At 41.8% G+C, this 25167-nt stretch overlaps 2 protein-coding genes across 4 annotated transcripts in view; one reads left to right on the forward strand and one right to left on the reverse strand.

The window, feature by feature from the left end:
- The window catches only part of ANLN (anillin, actin binding protein), a 30894-nt gene extending 20810 nt beyond the window's left edge, over window positions 1-10084 (forward strand). The window contains exons 20-24 of the mRNA XM_053409969.1: window positions 34-146; window positions 4471-4557; window positions 6166-6273; window positions 6627-6799; window positions 7646-10084. Of these exons, the coding sequence (XP_053265944.1) occupies window positions 34-146; window positions 4471-4557; window positions 6166-6273; window positions 6627-6799; window positions 7646-7769 (605 nt within the window). The 3' untranslated portion in view covers window positions 7770-10084. The remainder of the gene's footprint in view (window positions 1-33; window positions 147-4470; window positions 4558-6165; window positions 6274-6626; window positions 6800-7645) is intronic.
- Window positions 10085-11464: 1380 nt separating this feature from the next.
- The window catches only part of AOAH (acyloxyacyl hydrolase), a 92148-nt gene continuing 78445 nt past the window's right edge, over window positions 11465-25167 (reverse strand). For 2 of the 3 annotated variants that reach the window (XM_053409963.1, XM_053409962.1), the window contains 2 exons: window positions 22844-22920; window positions 11699-11890 (listed from right to left, as the gene is read on the reverse strand). In XM_053409963.1, coding sequence (XP_053265938.1) covers window positions 22876-22920 — 45 coding nt within the window. In that variant the 3' untranslated portion in view covers window positions 11699-11890; window positions 22844-22875. Of the gene's footprint in view, window positions 11891-22843; window positions 22921-25167 lie in introns of all 3 variants that reach the window. The other variant, XM_053409961.1, reaches the window with a different exon arrangement.

Genomic DNA, 25167 nt, shown 5'->3' on the forward strand with positions numbered 1-25167 from the left:
AAATTTAAGGTATACTTATTTTTTTCTTTACAGTCATGGCAAGTCCATGTGGACCCAATGCTGTGCGCACAAGTAACTTTGTTCTTGTTGGTTCACACACAATTTCCCTATCTTCAGTTGGGAGTACCAGATTCTTGCTGGACAAGGTAATCAACATTGATTTGTTTCTTCAATATATTTCAGTATGTAGTTTTAGCTTAGTGTCTCCCTGCATTGCCACCCGACTTTCTTTCCCTTGTAGGCAACTGAGTGTAAATCTCTATCCTTGTATCCATGCATGAAAATACTCAACAGGTACATGATTGCTTTATTACTTAAATGGCTGTGCTGTAAAGTAAGTAATAGTCTTTGCTGGGACCTAAAATGGCTCCAAAATAGTTGTCCATTTAGGCGACAGTATCCTGAGGATGGGAGGGGTGGAATTCTTTATCATTGATTCCTAATGGTATATAAAACAGAGGCTTCTGGAAAAGGCAAGTCAATGCTTATATAGTTGCCATTCCTCTGCCTGAGGAGATTAAAATGTTAATAGCTTAAGAATGTTGATCTACTGCTGCTTTTCTTAAAATGGGGGGGGGGTGTCTTGAAGCCTAATGCAGGGATTACTGGGCTTTCTAAAGATTTACTGTAGGTCTTAGAAATTATTTAAGATTTCTTGGCCGTTCTTCAGCAGTTTGTTTTTGCTTAGTAGTTGGAAATGCAAGCGCACAACTTAACCACACTAGCTGTCATGATGGTTCTCATTCACACTAATATTAGTACAGTGGTACCTTGGTTTACGAACTTAATCCGTTCTGGAAGTCCGTTCTTAAACCAAAACCGTTCTTAAACCGAGGCATGCTTTCCCTAATGAGGCCTCCTGCCGCCCTCCTGCTTCCGTTCTTAGACCGAGGTAAAGTTTGCAAACCGGGACAGTACTTCCGGTTTTTCAGAGTTCATAAACCGAATAATTTGTAAACAGGGCTGTTCTTAAACCGAGGTACCATTGTACTAGGAGCTTGAACTGGGAAACAAAATTTCACATTTGATATATACTATGAAGCGGGAGCTTCACTTATAATCATATGTGTGTTTCAGCTCTTCCTTGGCTGTCCACTACATTGAACCATTTCTGCAACTTGCTTTATTTCTTTCAGTAGGAAACTGACCAGCAGTTTAGGTTGGGTATGTCACTCTGAAGTTCAGCTTAAAAGCTGAAACAGAATCTTGCAAGGCAGATAATTGGTGTTATGCTGCTGTTTTTATCTTTTCCATTTTGTTTTGCTTTTAGTTGCATTCAGCGTTGCTCATTTCCTTTTTCCTAGATAAATTATGGAATTAAAGAAAAAGAGCTGTTGGGTTCTTTGTTCCAGGATAAGGTTGCTATGTTTTCTTCCAAAACAGTTCCCAGTGCATGCTGCTTGTGTCATCACTAAACTTTGCTCATTGCTGTACTGACACGCTGCTTTAAGGACCACCTTAAGATTCTCAGAACTTGGAGATTTGGTGAATGAAAGTTAACTTTTAGGAAGAATGTCAGGTGGGGTTTTGTGTGTCAAGCAGATCTCTGGGAGCCTGACTTCTGAACACACTATCCTGTGTGTATAAATTTCCTTGGCTATGAAAAACTTGTTTTGCTGAGAGACGTTCTCATTTTTCAGCATTGTATGTATCCCTTCTGGCTTGAAGCTCTGCTTTGGCTTTCCCTCTCCCTCAATCAGAAGCTAAAAATGGGACACTGTAAAATTTGCGAAATTTAGCTTACTCGTCTTGTTAACTCACCTTTCTGAAATTTGGGCAGTACAATACTAACCTTTCTAGTTTCTACTAAGGTAAGAGTAAATTGCAGTATTAGCAGGTTCTGTTCATTTTACTTTAGAGAGCTGGTGTTAGAAGTATGGCTGGTAACTTGGGAGGCATTAAAAATATATCTAAGTTGTCAAAACGAGAATGGCCTAGATAGCAGGTGCAGCACCTCCCAATAAATTACTCTTGTATCACTTTGGCACAAGCTTTTTTGGCTTTTGCTACAAATGATGGCTGCACTCCATTATTACCTTCAGTGCACTTGTGCAGGTACTACTTGTTCATTGTCCTTGTACCAAGGGGATCTTATATATATGCACTCTTAACTCATCGTGGAAAAGCAAGGAAAACCTGTGTGACACAGGGTTTCAGACAGCATGCTCAGCTGTACTATTATATTCCAGTTAATTTTTTAATGGTAACTGTTGAAATTCTGTGTAGTTCTTATTTTATCAAGATTTATTGGCTGAATTCTGCACTTCGTTTTTGGGAAAATATAAGTGTAAAAAAAAGAAAGAAATCTACTCATGTTAAATTACTGAAGCTGAAATAAAAGGAAAATATTGATATGCAAGCCTGTAAGGATTTGGCCCACCCTTTATACAGTGGTACTCTGGATGCGAACGGGATCCGTTCTGGAGCCCCGTTTGCATCCTGAAGCGAACGCAACCCGCGTCTGCGTGATTTGCTGCTTCCGCGCATGCGCGTGACGTCATTTTGAGCGTCTTGAGTGGCAATGCGCTCCGATGCTTCCAAGTTGCCGCGGAGCGCAACCCGAAAACGCTCAACCTGAAGCTACTTCAATCTGAGGTATGACTGTACTAGAAGAACTTTCTTTGTTGGTGTTGGTGACATCACAATTAAAAAGAGGAACATTTAAGTAGGTGTGCAAACCATATTGCATTTTAGTTGCATATAGAACAGTTTGTCACTTACTTGCTTTCTGACGCGATTAGCCTCTTGACCACTCTGCGACAATCATTTACCTTTGCTTATATCTACATTTCCTGTTACTGCTGCAGAATAATATAGACTGAGGTTACCTACCAGTACCTACTAAAGTCTGCCAGCTTTTGTTATAAGCAAAAATTAAATTGACATCCGATGCAAATTCCACTGGATATAAACCACCAGTGACTTGTATGATATATAGACTGTGTAAAACATGCTTGGCATGTTATTACAGACTGAAAAAGAGATTCTTCAGTGCTTCATTTAAAATGAAAGAAAAGATGTGGGAAACGGCGTAAATTATTCTCTGTGCATGAATGCAGATTATTCTAAATGTGTGCTTAAAAGCAAACCCATTGGTGTCTTGAATGGCCTGTGTAATAGATTTGGGACTGAAGTAAATTCACAACTGTATTTCTAAAATGTATATAGGAATGCCATATCTGCATCTGGAATTGTAGTGTTGTTCCAAGTACACAGCTACCAAATTGAAGCTCTTGGGTCAATTTAAAACCTGGAACTTGTATTGCTTGTCTTTGCTTATACCATACAGTATTTACAGAAGAGCTAAAGTATACTATTAAATTCACTTCTGAAAATGTGCTGATTTATCAGAGCTGAATTCGGAGTGTCATGTTGCTTCATAAAAGCAACGGATGGGTGTGCTATACTGTTTTGCTATTCATTTGGTTTTTGAATATGTACAAAGTATCTATTGAAATTGGCTGTAGTGACATGACCATACTTTGGAAAGCCTGTTTGGGTCCTTCAAGTGTGCTGTCAGTATTCCTGGGAGAAGTGGACTTCCTGCTTTGTGCTGTGTCTTGCTGGAGGTGCTGGCCTCTGCTTTTGGATGTTACTTGGCTGTACTAGCTATCCAATAATAAGAATACATAATACCACAACTAACACGAGTGAGGTTTTCTTAAAAAAAAACAAAAAAAACCACAGTATGAGTGGGTTTTGTGTTTGGAAAAAACTAGGCTGTAAGCCTTCAAGCTCACTGGTTGAAGGTCTTTTGCAGCTGTGATAGATCACGTAGCTATGTTACTTAGAGGCTGGGGAAGAATCCTAAATCAGGTGCTACTAGTGTACCTCTGATGAAGCAATGGGCTTCCTGATGTAAGGACCTGGTCTTGGTCAATATTGGATTATTTCTTCTCAATTTTCTTTCCCTCCCCAATGGCTCACAGGTGGGATCCCTTAATCCTAACCAGAGTGCATATTGTAGCACACTTTGGATAATCCCAGGAGCATAATTGGATGCAATGTTGCTAAGTCAATCATGCATGTATACATGGTGAAAATCATGTGTGTGAAGTACTCTGCTTACTTTTTAAAAAGCCAAAAACAGTATTGCTAAACTTGGTCGAATAAATCAACATTCTTCTTACTGAACCATGTGTATTTTAACAACCATGTCAAGCCTTGTGCTGGCAATGTTTTCCCATCTTACCCCGATTTTCTCCAGCTTGGTGGCAATTCTAGGGAGCCTTGCTTCTGGTTTTCTTCAGCCTCTGACCATTACTGGTAAATGGCCAGAGACAACTTCCTCTTCTCAAAAGCTTCTGGAATCTAAGCATTCAAACTTTCAGCTGAAATATGTGTGAAGAAGGTTGTTCTATATCTGAGATTAATGATGCTCACAAGTGAATGTGTTTTTTGTCTTCATGTAGATATGGCTTGTTAAAGAGAAATATAATTCTGAGAATCTTCCATCTATTTATTTTCCAGGTTCCTTTTTTGTCTCCCCTGGAAGGTCATATTTATCTGAAAATTAAATGTCAAATAGATTCTTGTGTGGAAGAGAGAGGTTTTTTGGTAAGTTATCAGTGAATGCAAGTATAGATCTATATCACATGCACACACTGTTGGTGGCAAGATGAAAAAAAAAAGGTATATAAAATGAGAATTCCTGCATGCCAAGATTAAGGTTTGGGGCAAGTACTCTTTGGTGAGAGAACCCCAGCAGAGATAGAAAATCATAAAATATGCAGCAAAGAAAGGGTGGAAATATAGGCTGTTAGACCTGTAAAATATATACCCTTGTGGATTCCAAAACTTCCCTCTTCACCCAGCATAGAAAAAGACCACATATGGTTTACTTACAATCTCTTTAAAGGTCAGGTTCATGAGCATCAGTCAGAAAAGCTGCACAGGCAGTAAAACATGACTTACTTGCAAAGTGGTGAACTTTGCTAAACTTTTGGTATAGAAACTCGAGAGGCTTGTGAGAGCTATTCACATGCTGAATCCATCAGGTAAACTGAAGGGGAATAAAAGATTGATTACCTAGTCTATCCCAAGATGAGCTAAACATGGCAGGATAACTTACTGTATGTAGACTTAAGCGTGCTAGACACACACACACACACACACACACACGTCAAGCTCATCCTTATCTGGAGTGAAATTCTAGAATTTTCCTTAGAAGTTTATCCTGATATATAGGGTTAATCAAAGCTTACGTACATGGCAAACCATTCTGTAAGCCTTGTGTGACTCTTTAGGTTCTGGCTAACACAGCAGGGCTAGACTTATTTCAAAAGTCCTTTAAAAGCAGTTATTATTAATGTGATCATGGCTGTTAATCCACAATTATTAGTTTAGCTGACCTGTTACTGCTGGATCCAGCAGATGGCACCATGTGCTATATAAAACCACTGACAATCCCAAGGTAGCAATATCTGTGTATGTTAGAGTTGTGCTGCATTAATTACATCTTAAGAAGGACACTATCTGAAGGATGCCGTAAAGTCTTTAGATGTGCCACAGGAAAATAACATAAATTTTAGAAGTGTGTATTGTGATTTTATGGTACCTTTTATCAGTTTATGGGTTAAACCACAGAGCCTAGGACTTGCCGATCAGAAGGTCGGCGGTTCGAATCCCCGCAATGGGGTGCGCTCCTGTTGCTCGGTCCCTGCTCCTGCCAACCTAGCAGCTCAAAAGCACATCAAAATGCAAGTTGATAAAAAGGTACCACTCCAGCGGGAAGGTAAACGGCGTTTCTGTGCGCTGCTCTGGTTTGCCAGAAGCGGCTTAGACATGCTGGCCACATGGCCCGAAAGCTGTACGCCGGCTCCCTCAGCCAGTAAAGCGAGATGAGCGCCGCAACCCCAGAGTCGGCCACAACTAGACCTAATGGTCAGGGGTCCCTTTACCTTTTTATCAGTTTATTTAAAAAAGCAGGATGGAGACTCCAGATATTCGCAGGCATGGAGTGCTGGCTGCTTCAAGGCCCATTTATGAGAGTTGGGAGAGTGGGAGTGGGCATACTTGCTGAGATATATACGGGTGAGCAGAGAAAAGTGGCAACAGGAGCTGCAGTGTTTTCAGTTGCTAAAAATTCAAGGAAACCTGTTGGACTTAACTTGTGAAGAAATGTGTCGGAATAGCCTTGGTGTTCAGCGATCTTTCTCTCTCCAGACTATGTTCGAAGATGTTAGTGGCTTTGGGGCCTGGCATCGGCGCTGGTGCACTCTTTCTGGAAACTGCATCTCCTACTGGACTTACCCGGATGACGAAAAACGAAAGGTGATTATTGTACTAAAAAGTACTTAAGCTAGAGGCTGTCTAGATTTTGTTCTAGCCTGAAGTTCTGCAACATTGAGACCTTTTTGTCATGCTTTACTTCAGCTGCTATAATTCAGGGTGCATCCATATGTTGCTGTAGCAGCATTGCTTTGCGGCTAGACCTGCTATAACATTTGTTAAAAAGACTAAGTGGTGTGAATGACATCACCTCTTCCTGTGCAGCTTTCAGAGGCAGCTATGGGCACCTTGTCAGGAATTAAATCCTCCACACTGAGGCGGAGACTGAAATGCTATATTTAAATTCCTTATTTCTCTGTGCTGTGAACACTAGGGTTTTTTTCTTTTCCTTTCAGCATCCTATGGGTTCAATAAACCTGGCGAACTGCACTAATCGTCAGATCGAACCAGCTAACAGAGAGTTCTGTGCTCGGCCGAACACTTTTGAGCTCATTACGGTTAGGCCTCAGAGAGAGGATGACAAGGAAACACTAGTCAGTCAATGCAAAGACACGCTCTGTGTTACCAAGTAAGTTAACTTGCTTGATTTTAATCTTTTCTGGATGGGTAGTAATGTTAGTCTGTTGGTGCAAAGCCAAGTCTTGAAACACCTTAAATATTAAACCAATTTATTTTAGTGCAAGTGTCCATTAAACCATATCCCATAACGTGGGGGTCTTGGTCTTGCAGAAGATATTGGGCCCCTGCTATTATGCTTTGTGCAGCACTGATTGTGGCAAGCTAACGATCAACAATGCCTTAGGGCAGCCTTCTCAAACCCAGTGCCCTCCTGCCATCCTTGACCATTGGGCCATGCTTCCTAGGGCTGTTGGGCATTGGAAGGCACCAGCTTCAGGGAGGCTGGCCTAAGTTTACTATTTTCCTAAGATCAGGGCATATTACTTCTTCATTTCCAATTAGTTTGGATTCCTTTACTTGAACAGCAGGTATGATATCTGCCTTCTTCATCCAGTCATGAGGCTGATTTGGGAATTCTGCTATTACAGTACTATCTCAGGTTACATACTTTTCAGGTTACAGACTCCACTAACCCAGAAATATTACCTCGGCTTAAGAACTTTGCTTCAGGATGAGAACAGAAATCATGCAGCGGCAGCGTGGCGGCAGCAGGAGGCCCCATTAGCTAAAGTGGTGCTTCAGGTTAAGAACTGTTTCAGGTTAAGAACACCTCCAGAACGAATTAAGTTCTTAACCCGAGGTACCACTGTACTATTGTTTTGGATCTTATTGCACGGTTATAAGGTACTTCTAGAGAATAATGTATTTAGTAATGAAACTGTCCCACTTTATCCTTGTATGAGAAAGGCCTATAGGTCAATATTAATGCTTACTATTTCATTTCATTTTTTTAAAGGAACTGGTTATCGGCTGATACTAAAGAAGAGCGTAATCTGTGGATGCAAAAACTCAACCAAGTTCTTATTGACCTTCGCATGTGGCAGCCCGATGCTTGCTATGTGCCTATTGGGAAACCTTGAGCTGCAGGGAAGATTTCTCACGGGAGCTTGCTTCAAGCCACATGCTGTGCTCTTAATGTAGACTTTTTTATGAGGTCCCTTGGGATTACTCATTACACTTCATGCTTTAAAATCTGGAAGGAGAGGTGGTGTTATATTAGGCTCCTTGCTGCACTCAGAGTTCTAACTTCTAGGATTGGAGTATGGTAGTAGCTGTGTTTTTAAGCTCTATTTGGCTGTGCTAAATACTTTTTATATATAATATTTCTTGAAATATGTAGTGCAGTACACAATTAAAGTACCAGTTTATTTTAATTGGTCAGAGCTCAGTTTATTTCAAGAACTGAAAAAAAATCAGCACAGGAGGGAAAAAAACGTAGAGCTTTATCAGTGTGCATGTTTCTCCTAAGAAGGATGCCTCAAAAGTTGTTTAGCTTTAGTGGGAAGCTGAAGCAGGAACTTCAATGATTTATTTATAAAGGTGTTTTTCACCTAATTAGGAAGTTAAAAAGTAAAACACCCCATTGTGTTTAATGTTCCGAATACTTGGCACTTGCAAAAAGTGTCTGTCTCAAGAACACCATAGAATAGTCATAGAACCCAATAGAAATAATGAGGTTAAAAAGAAAAAAATGGTGTATGGTTTACAGCTACGATCAATTATGAAGTACATTGCACAATTTCTTAGAAAACATGTATGTAGTTTTCTTGAAGCTGCTTTAAAAAACAAACCTTTATTTACTCTTATATATCTAGCCATTTTCATGCATTTCCTAGTTTGAATGAATTAAAAACTTTCACTGATCTGAGCACTAGGAGAGTAAGATGAATTTCATTTAGCTGCTGCAGAGTTGCAATATGCAAAGTAATATTTCTGAGAAACCAACTTCAGCTGATAAGCACAATGTTAAGGCTGCTCACTTAAACAGCAAATGCGCAGGGGGTCACAAATGCTTTCCACTGGGTGTCACAATGCTATATTACTGCTGCATGCATTTTTAGATAGCAGCAATGGGGTACTTCCTCTAAATTGCTATGGCTTTAAGTTGAACACTAACATTTCCCCCTCCCTACAGCATATTTTGTATTATCACTTTAAATACCTACTTTTTCTGATGTTTTTGAACTCTCCCCCATAAAAAACCCTTAAATGTATCAAAAGGGAGTGCCTGCCAATGAGGGTCTTACAATGCTGAAAAAAATGTGGGTTTGGTTCCAGAGCACGGAACTGAAAATCTAGACTAATAAACCTTTCCCAAAATGATGCCCAATATGATTCTATTCTGGCTGCAGTGTTGCACTCAGATGGGTTTTGTGAATGCACTTCATAGGAACCCAGTGCTGATTTATGCTGGTGAAACTTGTAGAACAAGTTAGTAAGCAATTTGTTATGTAAGGAAGAACAGTTAAAGATTTGTGAGAGTACACGAAAAAGTAGAGTAAGTAGAATGTGTTGCAAATAAACTGTGTGAAAGAAGAAACGGAATGAAATAGCTACAAGAGTAAAATAAAATATATATCAGCAAGGAAGTGGTGTTTGCTAACTGAGATCTGCTTAGTTTACAGTATCAGATGAGATTGTGTATGTTTAGCACAGCATGGTCACAGGTATATGTGACACATTTGCAGCAAGCCTCACCTCATTAAATATACTGACCAGACCTTGGGAAGAAGAGGGGGCCAAATATTCTGGAGATGACAGTTGGGTCCTCCCCAAGAATGTTGCAGCCTTGGAAAAGCAGCAAGACTCTAGTCGAGAACATTATTGGAAAACAGGATGATGAAGTGGCAAATCACTTCCTGGTCAATTCAGAAGAAAGCAAATTAATTCAGCAAACAATTTCAGCTATAATAAATAGCACTGCATTCATTTTTTAAAAAACAAAAACCAGCCAGCTGCATGTGAGGCAACTAGCATTTGATTAAGACCTTTAACACGACAATAATGGAACTCGCATCCTACTGATTTAACTTTATATATGTATACAAGCTCAGACAGATGCTGATGAGTCTTAGAAGCAATTCAAAGGGGAAAGTGACAACATGTTTGAATTAATTCCAATTTGAATATGCATAAAATCCTGAGTATGATGGATTTACTTTTTAAAAATTGACTGTTATTTCAGTAAGGAATTGATTAGGAAATTTATCCACAAGTCTTTCATAAATAATCCCTATTCCAAATCTTCATGAAATAGCACTAAACTGTAAAACCTTTGCAGGCATGTGCTGTGCCATATAATATACGTGATAATCTTTATCCCCATGAATTTTAAGGATATTTTGTTAGTTATGCATTTATACTTTATTTCTAAAATAAAGCTAACTGCTCTTGATTCCTTCTGCCTGTTATTCAATGTATTTCTACTTACATACTTTGCTTAATCTGTTGTACTAATCTTATGAACAAAGTTTAAGGTCTCATGGATTCACACAGAAAGGAAAGGAAGAAATTAAGTTTCCCAGTTAGATGGACATAACCCAGCATATTGGGAGTTTTTAATCAGCCCTGAATAAAAGAAACACGTAATAGACTTTTCTCCAGTCCTGTGCCCCATGGCTTATCCAGTTCTTTCCCTGTCTCACCCAAGACAGCTTTTTGTTCCTAGTAACTCCTTTGGGCATTTTATATAAGATTAGATTTTTCTTGCTTGTAAATTAAAAAGATAAGGCTAAAGCAGGCGTCCTTATCTGCTACTTTTCTAAATGAAATTCAGGGGATACTCTTCATTCACTAAAAAATGCATAGCTGAATTATATATTAACTAGATCAAATCTATACATTTACCTCCAAACCCAAATGTCTATAAAACATGAAGGAAGTAAAGCCATTCCATTTTGTTAAAAGCTTTCCAAATCTATATAAATAATGGTTGAAACCAGCCTTTTCCAATTTACATAATCTTTAGCATTTACCATTCTCCAAATATTACACACTGTTCTTTTAAGAAATCCTTATTTAACCATATTTGCACCACATGATCAAAGCTTAAACCTAATATGATTACAAAAAACATAGTTGCAGTTCAGTAATGATACAGGAACATAAAATATGAGTAAAGATAGCTCTTTGCCTGGTTCTGGAAGTATTAATATTGTTGCTTCATTCTGTGACTGGGCTTTTACCTTCAGTTAATGTACAATTAATTAAGGATGAAGTTGAAGATCAGGATGGGATATCAGAGGGGTGGCTGGAGAATACAGACCAGAAATTGGATATGAAAGTTAATAGTATACTTGAGGATCTCTTAAATGAAAATTAGGGGAATATGGAAATCACATATATTCACTGTGAATATGGAAAGACTGTAAATTAAACAGTAAGCAAAGGAAGGAGTTTATACAAAGAAGCAGTTCAGCAAGCAAATAATGATAAAACTAAAAGTACCCAAAGCAATTACAAATTCAGAGGTATTCTCAAATGGAGAAAAAAGAAAAGCCAGCAAATTATCTTAAAATATTATTTGAACTTTGACAATGGTTCAGCAGTAGTATTTTTAAAAAAACAGTTAACATAAAAGGAAAGTTAGCCAAAGAAACTCAATGAGCACAGCTTTACATTGAGGGTCCTTTAAGAAGCAGTTCCATGTGATATGAGCTCGTAGAAAATAAAAGAAGGGCAAATATTCATTTTAGTGACCCATCCAGATGCTTTATTCAAATGAAGAAGAAAAAATCAATAGCAGAATTTTTGAATATAAAATACACTATAAATAGAGAATTCCAATTAGATTTAATGTGTATCAGAAACAAATTGACCTGAAGAGGCTTGGTAGATTGATGGGACAAACGGGTGAAAAACCTTGCCTAAAAGCAAGCAGTCTCCTATGAGATTCCACATCTATACATAAGTAAAATTTTACCAATGGTGCATTCAGCTGCCAGATAGTTGATAAAGAACTTTGCATCCATCAGCCTTTTATGTTCCAATACCCCAGAGGTTAGCTTGCTTTGTAGGGAAAGGTGTTCTTTATTCTGAATGGTGAAACGCCAATGTATTTAGCATGCTGAAATCAGTGGCCGCCTTGATCTTTGAACACTGCTACAATCTCATCGTTGGATGGATTTTCTTTTCCAAGAACATGAGGCCATTCACGAAGTATCTTCTTCCAGATGCTTCTTGCTCCAAGGGTAGAAACAACCTGGAAGCAGTCAAAACAAAGGGGCAAGTTAGTACATCACTTTTGTTCCTTGCAAGGAAGAGCTTCATGTGCTATATTTGGGCACATGTACCATATTTTTCGCTCTATAGGACGCACTTTTTCCCCTCCAAAAATTAAGGGGAAATGTGTGTGCGTCCTATGGAGCGAATGCAGGCTCCTTGGATTCAGCGATAGCAACGCGAAGCCTCCGAAGCGCAGAGGGAGCGCTTTCTCCATGCTCCGGAGGCTACGCGTTGCTTTCACTGAAACCTGGAGAGCAAGAGGCGTCGGTGCGCACCGACCCCTCTCGCTCTCCAGGCTTCAGGGATAGCCCCCTGAAGCCTTCGGAGCACAGCGCTAGTTCCCGCTGCGTTCTGGAGGTTTCAGGTTCCTTTCGCTGAAGCCAGGAGAATCTTGCTCTCCCGGCTTCAGCAAAAGGAACCCGAAGCCTGAGGAGCACAGCGGGAACTTGCGCTGCACTCGGAAGGCATCAGGGATAGCTGTGCGCAGCCCCTCCAGGTTTGACAATTACATAGAAAATAAAAATAAGACAATAAAAAAAATTACAATACTTCAAAAGTGAAAACAAAGAACACAATAAAGAACAGTGCAACAAAATAGTAAAAAAGAAAAAGAAACAAAAACATTTAAAAACAAAAACATTTTTAAAAAACCACATCCAGTATTTATATCTTTATCTTTCATTTACTTGTTTCATCAACCTCCTCACACCTCCCTTTTTTGTATTCTAATTCAATTAGCTATTTCAGCAAATCCTTTCCATCTTTCTCAGTATATTCTGTCATTTAATTAACTTATTTTAACCTTATCTTACCATAAAAAACCCTAAAACTTAAAACTTATTTATACTTATCTCCTTATAGCATTTCTACTAAAGCCAAATAATTTCATTCCAACATTTTTCTTACACTCATTAACTTTACAATATTTCTTTAAGTGAATTTTTAAACTTTCTTCCAATCTTCATCCACCGTCTCTTCTTCCTGGTCTTGGGTTCTGTCAGTCCTTTCTGTCAGTTCCCTCTAGTCCATCAACGTGGTGATCTTCTATCCGAGGCTCTTAACTCTTTTCCATGTCCCTTCTGCAAATCTTCTTCATTCCTTCCTTTGTCACTAAGGAGCAGATCTCGGGGAAACTCCAACCTTACAATGTCTCTAGCCCTTCTCGACAGGTCAGCCCATTCTCCATGGTCGGCACTTAAATCCAAAAAAAGTTTCAAAGCATGGTTCAGTGTCCCTCCAAAGTTAAAGGCCCCCACAACTCCAGTCTCTCCCTGGTCCAAAACCAGATCCCAAAGGTCAGAACATCCCTGCGAAGAGGATCTATCCAGCTTCCCATCACCAATCCAGCCGGGACTCCATCTCTCCAGATATTATTCACTCCAGGTTCGGGCATCAGAAGCAACGGCTTATATTCCTGCAAGGCCACAGCTCTCTCCATTTGTATTACTTGAGGTTCAACGACAACCTCCTCCTTTATCTTCTCCTCAGCTTGCCCTATCAGTGCAGATTCCTGGATCCATTCCTGAGGGGTTTCTATATAAGTGTTCACTGTTTGTCCAAAGTTGTCAGTTGCAATAATCATCAAATCCATCTTCGCATGAAGCTGCTCCAACAAAGCACTTGTCCTGCACAAAGCAGACACTAAGGCTTCCTGTGTCGACATTCTTGTCCAAGGTCAGTGTCAGTTTCTCACGGTCTTTTATCTCTACAGCTGTAGAGTTTCCCAGGTCCAATCCAACAGCAATTTCAAAAGCTCCCTCTAGGAGAAACAATTTCTATTTGTATCCGTCCTTTTAGAAACAGAACCGGCAACAAAATTACCTTCGTTTTTCAACTATTTTGTTCCTTTTAAATGCAAAAGGAAACATTGGAATCAATATGTTTCTCTTACTTAGCTATCTGTCAACATACGTTTTATTCACGGTCAATGAACTTTCCCAAAACGTCTATCTTCTTGGCAGCCCGTTCCCAGGTTCGAGACGATAGAAATTTTCCTTTCTTTACTCTCTCTCCTGCAGGCTTAAACGTTATAAAATTTCCCCCCTCTTCTCCTGCTTCCAAGGAGGGTTTAGTAATTTTAACCGATGGAAATTTAGTCCTTTACAAGAAACTTTTCAGGCTTTAGCTTACGATGTCTTTGCTTCAAACTATTTACAAAAGCGGAAGGCGGACTTCCTGTTTAGACCTTCCCGCTTTGGTGCCAATTTACGAAGTTTAATAATCCAATTTTCTGTTCTACTCACGGGTACTTGTTTAAAGTCCAATTGTCCACAGGAAAAAAGTCAGCGCTCTCCGGCAACAGCAATGCGGCTTCACTCCGTGAGAAGAGCAGACGATTTGAAGCTCCGCGCCGCTCACTCCACGTCGCTCCGGATCCCCGAAACTGGGTTTCCCCGCGAGTAGGGGAGGCGCAAAAGGTGCCAGCCGAATCCCAGGTCCACAGGCTTCTCCCGCCTGTGGTTTTTAGTGGGTCTCCGCCTCGCCGTAGCGGTCAGACCCTGATTTACACGGAGCGGATTCCTCCTGAGCAGAGGAAATCCGCCATTGCCGGTGGCGCTAACCCGGAAGTCGCCACGGCTATGGCTTCTTTAGCCCCACACAGCCTCTCCCTGCCGGAGGTGTTGCGCGCAGCTATGGCACAAGCCAAAACAGCGAGCGGGATGGATCCCGCTCACTTTCTTGGCTTGTGCCATAGCCGCGCACAACCCCTCTGGCAGGGAGAGGTTGCGCGCAGCCTGTACGCTGCTCTTTGAGGCTGGGAGGGGAAATAAGATTTTTTTTCTTGATTTCCCCCTCTAAAAACTAGGTGCGCCCTATGGAGCGAAAAATACGGTAAGTTGCTAGTTGTGGCACAAAAATGTGGCCAGTAAAAACAAAACTTGGCGCCACTAACATGGCCATGAAATTTAATACTTGACAGTCCCTGGTTCATGGAGATTTCTGTAACTATAACATTATGGGCTGCACAGTGCTCAGTGAATCTCATGTTTACCAAATGTCTTTTTCCTTAGATTTGTTTGGCTAATACAGGAACAATGCAAACCAAGTTTTCAGTGCGTTCAGAGTGCAAAATTGGTTTGAAAGGAAAATTAGTCCCTGCCTAGCATGCCTTTTACAACAGACTCTCCTATCTAGCTAATATATGTTTTTACCTGATGTGTTTGACCCACAATTTTAACCTTTCATTTTTGCTATATTAAGGTTGATCTACTTTCATCTCAGAATTTCGCTGGGACTTCAATGACTATGTGACTAAAATTAATAAGAAAGCCAGCCTACATCAATGACACACAGAAACTGTACAATGCACCGTTAACACATAGTTTTTAGTGATCCTAAACAGATTTCATGTCTTAAACCCCAGGAGATTTTTGTGGCAGGAGGCAAAAACCAACACATGTGCATCTTTTCTTTATGAGGAGTGCTAATTTTGTCGCAGGTGCATTTGTTTGGGAGCTATAAGTAACCACTAAACAGGTATAATTCTAGCAAAATCAATTATTGTTTAATAGGAAAATATAATTTTATCTCACGGATGCATTGTCCCCTGTGTAGGTGGAAAAGTCACATTAAATGGACTACATGGTATTTCAATCTCTTTTCCACCATTGGTAAATAAACATCTCCCTTTCCTGTATTTGAAAAATATACATCACAAATAGCTATTTTTGCCTTAACAGATTTAGCCTCACCGCTTAAGACTGCAATTACAAACATGTTTACCTGAGAGTAAGTCCAAAGGAGCTTACCTATTAGTAAACACATACAGGATTCTACTCTATGAAAAGGGAGAGAGACCAATTTCCGTTAATTTGGTTAATCTTGGCTTCCAGCTACTCAACAAATGTAGCAATTTGGGTGGCTCAAAGTACAGTGGTGCCCCGCAAGACGAATGCCTAGCAAGACGAAAAACCCGCTAGACGAAAGGGTTTTCCGTTTTTGAGCTGCTTCGCAAGACGAATTTCCCTATGGGCTTGCTTTGCAAGACGAAAACGTCTTGCGAGCCTTGCGATTTTTTTCGCTCCCCCCTTTTTCTAAGCCGCTAATAGCCTTTTAGCCTCTAAGCCGCTAAGCCTTTAATAGCCGCTAAACCGCTAATAGCGCTAATCCACTAAGACGCTAATAGGGTTGCTTTGCAAGACGAAAAAACCGCTAGACAAAGAGACTCGCAGAACGGATTATTTTCGTCTTGCGAGGCACCACTGTATAAAGAAGATGCTTTCATGAAGGTAATTTCCCTCAAGCAACTGTATAAACCAGGGGTCAGCAAACTTTCAGCAGGGGGCTGGTCCACTCTCCCTCAGAGCTTGTGGAGGGGCTGGACTATATTTTTTGGGGGGGGGAATGAACGAATTCCTATGCCCCACAAATAGCCCAGAGATGCATTTTAAATAAAAGGACACATTCTACACGTGTAAAAACACGCTGATTCCCGGACCGTCCGCGGGCTGGATTTAGAAGGCGATTGGGCTGGATCCGGCCCCCGGGCCTTCGGTTGCCTACCCATGGTATAAACTCTGGTGTGGCAACCTGAGGTGCTCAGTGAACAGTTAACAACAAAAGAAGGACCACTGAAATTCACAGTACAATTTTCTTTAAAAATGTCCTAACATGTCAACAGAAACTTCACCCTCTACATAATTCTTACTTTCCCTTCCCAAGTTAAGCTAAAATGCTGCTAGCTCTCTTTCCGCCCTACCATAGAACTGCCTATATGACTAATTAAATGCTTTTCCAGGTTCACAGAGTTAGATAAGTGCTTCTTTTCAGCTCAGTCTTTTAAAATATGTAAATCACCGCATGAATTTTTCCAGCGTCGGGGGTTTTCTGACAAATACATTTTGTCATTTGGAAGGAAAGGGTCCAGTGGCCCTCCAGCTGTGCTCTCCTATCCTTATAAAGTGATTATAATTCTCAGAATAAACTCAGACTGGTCCGCTTGAGCCGGGTGTATTGCCTTAGAGCTTTCTGAAGCATATAACCATTTTGCTTTATTCGGTTGCGCTGAAATGCATGGCTACGTCAGCAATCAAGCCCTCAAAGCCAGCACTGCCCTTGAAGCTGTTCAGTTACTCAGCCTCCCCGTAGCTTAGATTTGAGGGTTAAGGAAGAAAAAAAGATGAGGCTATTAAAAAAAGGGAAATATTTATTTTGTAAAAAAAAACCCAACCCAACAGGTGGGCTGGAGGGAGAAGGCTGTACAATCTTGCAAATAAGTCCCATATCTAAAAGCAATCCATCAAAGGACAGTATTAAGAATGGGATTTCTAGTCATAATTTACTGAACAGCAGGTTTATTTCCTCCTAGATGCCAAGTGGTTCTGAAAATTTCACTCAACTTTAAATGGCATCAGTGCACAAGCCATTTATTTATTCTGACGCAGACGACCCTTTCACACTTACTGTGAGCCGAGACGGAGCTGCTTGCACAAAGTGGGATCTCATGTCACGTATCAGAATACAGGAACCACTTATTCAGGCCCAGATTTCTGAGTCTTGCTTTCTCCCTCCCAATAGCAATAATCATACATTGTTCCAATTGCATATACATTGTGTGCAGGTGCTAATTTCATGGGGGTTACATTCCGGGCCTCTGCATGCACAAGTGAAATCGCGTAAAGTGGGGAGCACTCTCTAAACGCCCTCTCTGCTGCTCTCCCTTCAATCCATACCAAAAATACAGAATCCAAAAATATCCACAACTAGAACTGAAGCACTGGAGGAACACGCTGCTGCTGCGCCACCCCACACATTAGCTGTTAGGAGAGGAGGCTGAGCAGCGTAAACAAAGCCCCGCTGCATTCTCCTGCCATTTGGGGGGCTTTCTCCACCCTCACTGATGTCCTCTTTGGGCTCCAGGGACGGTCTTATTTCCCAGGGCCATCAATTGGGCGTAACAGGTGTGTATAAACGTAAAGGTACCCCTGACCGTTAGGTCCAGTTGCGGACGACTCTGGGGTTGCGGCGCTCATCTCGCTTTATTGGCCGAGGGAGCCGGTGTACAGCTTCCGGGTCATGTGGCCAGCATGACTAAGCCGCTTCTGGTGAACCAGAGCAGCGCACGGAAACACCGTTTACCTTCCCGCCAGAGCAGTACCTATTTATCTACTTGCACTTTGACGTGCTTTTGAACTGCTAGGTGGGCAGGAGCTGGGACCGAACAATGGGAGCTCACCCCATGATGGGCATTCGAACCGCCGACCTTCTGATCAGCAAGCCCTAGGCTCTGTGGTTTAGACCACAGCGCCACCTGCGTCCAACAGGTGTGTATAGTCATATACAAAATGAAATAATGGGTTCCTTCATACCAAAGGAAAAGCAGAGATGGAAAAGGAGAGAGACAGAGAAATGGTTGCAGCCAAGATAAAGGAGATAGATGATTGAATATTTTGCTGATATTTACTTATTCTTTATCCAACTGTTGGTTGGTGAAGAACACAGGCCTCAATTAAGTGGGAAAGGAACTCCATCTGAACGGTGTTCCTGAATTTGAACACTTGTGGGAAGATCCCACCGGGAAATGGCTCCCACACCACTAGGTAAATATGGGAGAAATGCTGGAAGAAAGTTTGTTTCCAAATTGTAGCCCACGTCTTTCCACATAACTTTTAAAATATAATCTTATTAAAGGAATTGGATGAATACTTAATTGTCTGAATCCCCAGCAGAGCACGTTTGTAACAGGCTTACGATGTATTTATTAAACGGACTTCTATTAGTTTAATAGTTATTACTAAGAATATTTTTTTTAAAAAAATTCAGCATTCTTTCAGTATTCTTTTGAGGGTTATGACAATTAAAGTGGTATTAACTGTCTATATTGAATAGGAACACATATGCAAATGAGACAAAACCCACCAAGGAAAGGTATCTGTGTTCAGTGTATTTACAAATATGCTGAGGCTTCAGTAGGGACTGAGGACTAACGTGCCAAATGTTTCACAGAAAGGGGGTTTTGAGGAGGGGTTTGAACAATGTGAAGGTTTAAACAATTGTGAAGGTGTTCTAGGATAGGGCACCAGGTTTAAGCAGCAGCAAGAGAGAAAAGGGTGAAAGTGACTGAGGGAGCAGGAAAACTTAGGTTTGAACTTGCAGAGCTTTCAGTCAGCGGAATGAAAATAGAGATCTCCCATTTCCCATACTATTCCAGAAGCCTGCTAACCTTCTGGAGCAGATTTGGTGGGGTGAAGGAGAAAAGAATATCCTCAAATATTGCCTTGATTTCTGTCTCTCCATTGTTAAGATTCCATTGGATAAAAGAGAAGAGGGACACTGTGAGAAGCCAAGTTACAGGGAACCAGGCAGAGGGCCTTCTCGGTAGTGGCACCTGCCCTGTGGAACGCCCTCCCACCAGATGTCAAAGAGAACAACAACTACCAGACTTTTAGAAGACATCTGAAGGCAGCCCTGTTTAGGGAATCTTTTACTGTTTAATAGGTTATTGTATTTTAATATTCCGTTGGAAGCCTCCCAGAGTGGCTGGAGAAACCCAGCCAGATGGGCGGGATATAAATAATAAATTTATTATTATTATCATTATTACTACTACTACTACTACTAACTGGATATAATCCCTCCCGATCACTGAGGGTTTCAGAGCTAGAGGAGCAACAGTATTGGGCAAGGATCTACTGGAGTACAAGAACAGAGAAATGAATGAGGGCAAGGTCAAGGAGGGCTTAGCAGGTAACAACGCAGGTTTTGTGCTGAATCTGGCAGAGGCAAGGAGCCAATGCAGGAGGTTAAGGAAGGGTGCCGCGTAGTCAGAGCAAATTACTTTGGCAGCAAAGTTCCGGGGAGAGATGAGGGGGCTGAGATGCAGCAAAGGAAGGCCAGAGAGGAGAAGTCATTAAGGCAGGCGGTGATCAGGACATTGACTAAAAGTTTGCGTCAAGAGAGGGAGAGTTATGTCTTTGCAATGCTGTAAGAGGAGAAGCAACCTGACTTGGCGACAGATTGAATATAGGAAGCAAATGAGAAAGGGGGTCAAATATAAAGCCAAGGTTGTGTGCTTGTTTAATATGGTGAATGGCGATGTTATAAAAGAATACTGAAGAGCCTTGCTGGGAAAGAGAAGAGCACCAGCCTTGGACACAGTGAGCTTGAGGCAGTGTGAAACATCCAAGGAGAAATATCAGACAGGAAATTTAAAATGCAAAAATGGATGTGGGGAAGATTATGGGGCACAGAAGTGTCAGGGCTAGTTCAGATGCAGGTCAGCACTCTAACACAAAGAAGAACAGGAAATTTAATTCTTTATTCAAGAAAACAGCAAACAGTGCAGAGAAGCCTCAAGGCCGGACCAGCTTCCATATGACACCTGCCAGGAAGTTCCTGCTTCCCACTTTCTGCGCAGTCCCCTCCTCCTCCAGAGGTTGCCCACACAGGCATCAACTATGGCAGGAAGGAGCCCTTGCTCATTGTTCTGCCATATGCATAGCTCTTCGTGTCCTTGGAGATAAGGGAGGGCAGGAGCCTAACAGTAGGACAGGCAAGCTGCTGGGAAGCTTCATGTGCGGAGTCTGAACTCCTTTCTGCTCTTGGCTTTTCCCTCTCACTCACACCTGTTGCTTTTTCAGCAGACAACCAGCCTCTGCTCAATAGGACCCCCCCCCCAAAGTTGATGAGCATTGCCATTCAAATGTTGTCCGTGTGCCATGTCATGTGATCATGCAGGGCGGGGCTTACCTGCCTCCCCAATGTTTGATTCAAGTTGGCACCCCTGCTCTGTCTTCAGTGTCCCCCCCCCCCCTCCAGGCTCTTAACCTTCCTCCTCTGCGGGTTCCCGAGGAGGTTCGCTGGCTGGTGCTCCCCCCCCCCAGTCATCCAGCCAGTCCCTGGCAAGAGGTTATTGTCATCATAACCACCTAGGATTCTCACCCATCCATAAGGTCTGGGCAAGGCTATGCCAATTCAAAAAGACAGTATAAAAATTATGAGGGACTGGGCAGAGGAGGAGTGGTAGAGACCATCTCCCTATCCTGAACCTTCCAGGGAGGAGGAAGAGGAAGACAGTATAGATGATGATGATGATGATGATGATGATGATGATGATGATGACGACGACGATGATGATGATAATATATTTGTACTCCACCCACCTGGCTAGGTTTCCCCAGCCACTCTGGGTGGCCTCCAACAAGGATTAAAAATACATTAAAATGTCACACATTAAAAACTTCCCTGAACAGGGCTGCCTTCAGATGTCTTCTACATGTCAGGTAGTTGTTGTTCTCTTTTACATCTGATGGGAGGGCGTTCCACAGGGCGGGCGCCACTACCGAAAAGGCCCTCTGCCTGGTTCCCTGTAACTTGGCCTCTCGCAGTGAGGGAACCGCCAGAAGGCCCTCGGCGCTGCACCTCAGCATCTGGGCAGAACGATGGGGGTGGAGATGCTTCTTCAGGTATACTGGACTGAGGCTGTTTAGAGCTTTAAAGATCAGCACCAGCATGATTTATAGGTGGTACATGACCCCAGTCAAGCTTGCAAAAATCTATCATTTGCCCAATAATAAATGCTGGAAATGCAATGAAACTGAAGGCACTTTCTACCACCTTTGGTGGACGTGCCCAAAGATTAAGGTCTTCTGGGAAATGATCTATAATGAAATTAAGAAGGTCCTTAAGTGTACCTTTCATAAGAAACCAGAGGCTTTTCTCCTGGGCATGGTGGGCCAATTGGTGTCAAGGAAAGATAGGATGTTCTTTATGTATGCTACAACAGCAGCAAGAGTTCTTTTAGCAAACTATTGGAAGACACAGGAACTACCCACGCTGGAAGAGTGGCAGACGAAGGTGATAGACTACATGGGACTGGCTGAGATGACTGGCAGAATCCGTGACCAAGGAAAAGAGACGGTGGAAGAAGATTGGAAGAAATATAAAGTTTATCTTAAGAACTGTTATAAAATTAATGAGTGCTAAAATGTCATGGGTAATGTAAAACAGAATTGCAGCGGTAAATGATTGGGTAAGAGAAGAAGGATTAAAGAAAGTGAATGTTAACTGAAATGAGGGGTTGCTGAAGAAAATTTTAAAATAGGGATGCAGAAAAGGGAGGCATGGGGAAGTCGGTGAAATAAGGTTTATGAAAAAGAGGTTATGAAATTATACATGTTTATATGTTTGTTTGTCTATGTATTGTGAATTGTAATGTGTTTAATTTATGTTGGAAAACCAATGAAAATTTATTAAAAAAATAAAAAATAAAATAAAGATCAGCACCAGCACTTTGAATTGTACAACAGGGCTTTGAGGGAGGTCACAGCTCAGAGGCAGATGAGGGGGAAAGTTGGGAAATTGTGGGAGAGCCAGAGCAGCTGACTGATACGTCATTTGAAAGCATTCCAGACCCTCCATCTCCCAGAACCCGGTGAGCCTTAAAAGTAGGAGAGCAAAAAGCTCAAAGACAGAGGGTGTGTAGCAGCACCTGTGGAGGAGATGATGAGGATGACCAAGGAGGGAGATACAGGGGTTGGAGATGCACTCGGGCCAACGCCATTATCCAAGAGGCTGGGTTCTATAGCCTCTCTCTGTAAAGATCGAAATAAAAAAAGGATGGTACGAAACTTTTCATTGTCTTTATACTTTCCTGGGCAACCAGCTGGGAGCCGCTGACAGCATCCTGACAGAAATCCATTTTAAAAAATAGTCAAATGGGTTCTAATGTAGAATGTCAAATGCTGGGGTAGAGAGGCGTTATCTTCAATGTAAAGGTGATGTTGAAAGATGGGCTAGATGAAGACAACCTAGGAACTCGGGACAGAATGTGGGAGAAGCCGGTTAAGAGTTCCTTTGTCTGAAGACAGAAAGAGGTTGTGGTACATCCAGACTGCCCTTGAGGACCCCCCTATTCCCTTGAGAACCCCCATTTCTCATTATTGTGCCTTTTGCCCCCTATTCCTACCCACCGCCCTTCTCTGCTACTTACCTGGTTAGGATGAAATCCATCCACAAGTTCTATTAGCTGCCAGGCCTCTCCTCCAGACTTCTGCCACAACTCAGCAACTGTAAATGAGATAATCACAGCAGATTATGCACGGCACGTATAAGCGCCACATCCACTTCACCCAGCCTCACAGGCAGTATTTTTAGCAGATGAGTTGTGCACATGAAGATTATGATGATTTATGAAACATTGTCAGAGCCAATACTGCATCCAATCCCCTTTCCTTCTAGGCGGCATTTAAGCCTTTCCAAGATATTTATGCAAGGTAAACTCTTGGAGCATAAATGCTGGCAGAAGAACACACATTCAGTTCCAAGTAAGAATGAGGCTCACATGAGGCAAAGGTACAAAATACGTAAACTTAATTCTGATTGAACACATTCCGTCTCCTATTCTTCAGCTCCCTCTTCCACAAAATCAAAATTCAAGGTCATTGCTTTCTGGAAACAAAATGGACGGTTGTGGTTATATATGTGCTTGGATCTGAACCATTTTCATTACTGCATACAACTGGTCCAAATGGTCAAATGTTGCTATGAGGTTCAGATATGCCAAGCCTCATGCCAAAGGTCCCAAACTCTTCTTGGGACATCATGCCTTACCCTGGGCAACCTTCCAATGTCCCTATATTGTTTCTTACTGGCCCTAGAAGGTCGTTTTGCATGGGCTAGCCCAGGAATTCCCCCTGAAGCCTGTATAAAAGGTAAAGGGACCACTGACAATTAAGTCCACTCTCAAATGACTGGGGTTGTGGTGCTCATCTCGCTTTACTGGCTGAGGGAGCCGACGTTTGTCCGCAGACAGTTTTTCCGGGCCATGTGGCCAGCATGACTTAAGCCACTTCTGGCGAACCAGAGCAGCGCATGGAAACGCCGTTTACCTTCCCACCAGAGCGGTACCTATTTATCTACTTGCACTTTGACATGCTTTCGAACTGCTAGGCTGGCAGGAGCAGGGACCGAGCAACGGGAGCTCACCCCGTCGTAGGGATTCAAACCGCCACCCTTCTGATCAGCAAGTCCTAGGCTCTGTGGTTTAGACCACAGCGCCACCCGCTTCCCTTCAAATCCCAAATAATCAAAATCCTACCATTTATTAATTTCCAGGTTTTTTTTTGGGGGGGAGGTAGACATATAACAATACAAATCTCCCACAAACTGACAGCTACCATCATTTTCAGTCTATTATGCTCCTACCTGAATACTTCAGATTTCTTACATGTGAACAACACATATGACACCCTGCTCTGTGATCTAGATTTTAAAAAACACTTTCCGTGTTGGGAGTTTAGGAGGGTTAAAGGAACTATGACAGAAGCTCACTGTGTGCTCACACATTCTTTTCCCCTCACTTTCCACTTTTTCAGGTTTTTAAGCGCTACAAGAGTCTGTGAGCAGCACTGTTAAGAGGAAGGAATTTCTATAGCAGGAATGAGCTTCATGGGGGACTTAAGAAACAGTTTAAAATTCTGGGTGAGGCCTAATCCACAATGAAACCAGTGCCAGGGCTCTCAAACTCCAAAAATTAGGACGTCACCCAAAGCCAGAGGGGTGGAGGGAGAGATTGCAATAGATGCTGAATATTTAATAATGCTTTGAGACTCCAAAAAGGGGGTTGCACTAACTTTAGCAAAAAGAAAATGAAAAATAGGTCAGTGAAGAGAGCAGAGGCAGGCGAGAAGGGGAACTGACAAGTGATGTTTCCACTAAGCAGAAGCCTTTAATTGTAAACACGATTATGGGCCTGTGACAAACATTCCCTAAGGTTGTGTTGCATTTTCTTTTGTTTGCCAACGTGAAAAGGTAAACCCCATTGATTTTCACACCCAACCCAGACTCAATATATTTAGCACTTCGAAGTAATTTGGCTCATCAGCAATCAGATAATGACTCTCATGAAACATTAAGAGGGTATTCAGAATGGTTTTGATTTAAGCGACGGATCCCTTAATAATTTATTGTAAGCGAAGAATAAGTGATTGCATAACTAAGTAAAAGGAATGTTTAGGAAGCAAAGTCTGTAAGCCTCTTATGCCTGGATCCTGCAAGAAAGATCTACAAACTGCTGCTTACACATACTGTTTCCTTGCTGGGTTGGCACCCACATGAGTCAACTGAGAAGAAGAAGAAGAAGAGTTTGGATTTGATATCCCGCCTTTCACTCCCTTTAAGGAGTCTCAAAGTGGCTAACATTCTCCTTTCCCTTCCTCCCCCACAACAAACACTCTGTGGGGTGAGTGGGGCTGAGAGAAGTGTGACTGGCCCAAGGTCACCCAGCAGCTGCATGTGGAGGAGCGGAGACACGAA

This window comes from Podarcis raffonei, chromosome 12 (genome assembly GCF_027172205.1).
Source record: "Podarcis raffonei isolate rPodRaf1 chromosome 12, rPodRaf1.pri, whole genome shotgun sequence".
Taxonomy (NCBI): Eukaryota; Metazoa; Chordata; class Lepidosauria; order Squamata; family Lacertidae; genus Podarcis; species Podarcis raffonei.